Source organism: Otolemur garnettii, unplaced genomic scaffold (genome assembly GCF_000181295.1).
Source record: "Otolemur garnettii isolate 467f Iridium unplaced genomic scaffold, OtoGar3 scaffold00089, whole genome shotgun sequence".
Classification (NCBI taxonomy): domain Eukaryota; kingdom Metazoa; phylum Chordata; class Mammalia; order Primates; family Galagidae; genus Otolemur; species Otolemur garnettii.
This window is the reverse complement of record NW_003852484.1, coordinates 5,888,451-5,891,406: the sequence shown is the minus strand read 5'-3', so window position 1 is coordinate 5,891,406 and position 2,956 is coordinate 5,888,451. Positions and strand designations below refer to the sequence as shown.

Here is a 2,956-nt window from a genome sequence, read left to right as displayed (position 1 = left end):
GATTCGAACCCGCCACCTTAGGTGTACGTGGCTGGCGCCTTAGCCGGTTGAGCTATAGGCGCCCAGCCCAGGCTCTTAATCTTGATGTCATACTATCTGAACATTCAATAGCCCTGTGAAGCAATTTCTGAATCAGACTCGTGTTTCAATTCCCTCTGCATAATTATCTGCAGAAAACTAATTACTATTAAAGCACTGAGTTCCTACACTTTCATTATCCCATTACCTACCAATCATATCTATTATGATTTCTCTACTTTTTATATCGACCATTTCTCCACTTGTGAGTCAAAGAGGCCGGAGGGAGAGGTGTACACTCATGCTATCTAAGGACTCCTTCTAATGAGATCTGGTCCACAAAGGAGGCTATGTAAAATAAGTACGAACAAACCTTCAGGAGCTGATGATAGTTTTAACTATTGTAAATACTATAATGTCACCTACATGACAGACTGGTTAACTTTTAACTTTTGGTTGCCTTCAAAGGATTGAAGGGGAACTCTTCAGAACACTAAAGGAATGTACCCTGTGTCCCTCTATCTCCAAATTTTAGGAGAGGAAGCCTTAGCAATCACCAGGAAACTTTTACTCTTTGGTCTTGCCAAATCTTCGGAAACAGTCCCTTACAACGTGGTACTCCAATCATTGGCTTATCTCCATTAACTTAAGCTCCTTTAAATCTGGTAGCATCTTTATCCATTTCAAGATCTTCATAACTTACGCAGTGCTTAAGCCTTAACATATGCTTAAATACCATTTGTAGGAAGGCAGGAATCCGTGAGTGAATCTAGCCTCGGCCGATCTGACCTCTCTCCTCTCCCATCGTTCCCGGACTGAGCTACAAGCTAACTCAACAAAGAACTAACCGTGACATCTACAGAGCGCTGTAACTCTCCCACGAGCTCCGCAGAGCTAAGGGAGGGCGAAAGGTAGAGGGCAGAGGGCAGAGGGCATAGACAGCGGAAGGCGCGACCGCGGCGCGCGGGACCCGGCGGCCGCCCCCTCCCCCGCTGCGCACTGACCACGCATCGCGCGCCTTCTTGGTCTCTGGGCAGGCGCAGCAGGGCTTCAGCGGCTTCTTTTCCTGAGACTCGGACGGGGCGGTGCTTGCAGCCGCCACACTCGGCATCTTTCGCGCCAAAAGTAGCTACCAGCGCCAACACTCTAAACTCTAGCAGGCTCACCAAGTGCCGATTCGTTCACAGCCACTTCCGGCTTTTGCTCTAAACAAGACCGGAAGTTTTGCCACTCTCAGACCCGGACCTGGGGGAGGCGCGCGTGCGCAGGAGAGGCAAAATGTGGGCCGGATCAGAGGGTGCCTCTGCGGCGCATGCGCGGGGGCCGGCTGAAAGGTCAACTTGAGGACTCCAAGAAAACAAAATTGTCATCCCAAGAATGGAGAAGCAAGATCCAATGTGCTCAGTTCTAATATGAAGGCAGTAGATGAGCTAATACAAGGGGGTGTAGGGAAATGAGGGCGTTGGGAGAGGAAGGGAGGGGGAGGGGGGTCACGGTGTGAGACACACCTCTTGGGGGCGGGACGCAATTATAAGCGAGACTTTTATCTAACAGATGTAATCAGTGTAACCTAATTCTTTGTACCCTCAACGAATCCTAAGCAATAATAATAATAATAAAACCTGGCTCTGTCACTTTAAGCTGTGGCAAATCATTCCCCCTCTTTGAGTCACATAGGTTAGCAATTTAGCTGAAACCAAAAAACAAAACAAAACAGTACTGAGAAATCTCTCAGTCCTCCAATTCCCCCACCCACCGCAGCCACCAGCAGCACCACCGCTATGAATTTTGAAACCGAATTCCAGGGAGGCGAAACAATTTATTCAAGATAAAGAAGATAAACCACTACTGAAGCCAGATCCGTTAAAACAATAGACTAGGTTGCGGTTTTTCATGCTGGAGTATTACATGCATGGTCTCCAGCTCAGCCCTCAGCTAAGAAGAGCAAAGACATATGAACAATCCACAAGTGTCGGAGGAAAATAAGGTCCGTTAAATCCCTACCTCACACACACACACACACACACACACACACACACAAGTTAAATCCTCAAATAATTTTTTTGTCCCTGTCCAACAGATTTGATTTTGGTACGAATCGTTCAATGATATTTGTTAATATGCTGAGGAATAAAATTGAAAAAAATACCTTTTTCCGTGGCATTTCTTGAATTCACTTAGGTTCATAAACAAACTGGTGCCCATGTCATTTGCAACAGAATAAACATAATCACTGGGTTTTTTTCCTGCAAAGAGTTGTTGGAAACAGGGAATGAACTCCTTTATTAAAGTAGGACTTGGAGGCATTGTCCACTAGCTGCCCAGTGAAAGATATCACCTAATTAAAATTTATTTTTATATTTTAGATGTTTAGTTCAGGGAATCTATGGGCATATCTGTCAACTAGTGCTGTATAAGAGTAATTTCTATACGTGTATTTTCCAAGTTACTAAGGCCATCCTCATTTTGTCATCTGAAAAATTTTAATAAGCATGATTTTTATTTGATTCTAGATTGATATTGAAAGGGGTCTCTGAAAAGCAAAAAGCAGCCGTTCTCTATTACTCAGAGGGAACTGTGTAAATCAGAGAGCAACCCTGAGGACAGTAGTTGAAATTGACAAAGCATAAAGCCAAAGATTAACTAACAGGAGTGAGCTTATTCAAAGGCAGAGGAAACAACAGGGCAGGGGGTGCCTGTGCAGATTGAAAGGGGGTTATGAGAAGGTGAAGGAAATGATTTTTCTTGCAGAGTAAATGATGCTGTGTCTGAGACTGATTTCCACAACTGATGTTGATCTTGCACCAGGGTGAAAGTACATGTAGTGAGAATAAGATGGAGTCAGGCAGGCTAAGGAGGACATGACACAGCTGGTCTGGTGGGTTTAGGTCCTGCCTGACCTTCGCTCCCTGTCTCCCATTCTTTTTTTTTTTTTTTT

At 44.9% G+C, this 2,956-nt stretch overlaps 1 protein-coding gene across 1 annotated transcript in view; it reads right to left on the bottom strand.

The window, feature by feature from the left end:
• The window catches only part of LOC100962899 (cytochrome c oxidase copper chaperone), a 7,822-nt gene extending 6,590 nt beyond the window's left edge, over positions 1-1,232 (bottom strand). The window contains exon 1 of the mRNA XM_003795091.3: positions 1,023-1,232. Coding sequence (XP_003795139.1) covers positions 1,023-1,129 — 107 coding nt within the window. The 5' untranslated portion in view covers positions 1,130-1,232. The remainder of the gene's footprint in view (positions 1-1,022) is intronic.
• Positions 1,233-2,956: the final 1,724 nt, after the last annotated feature.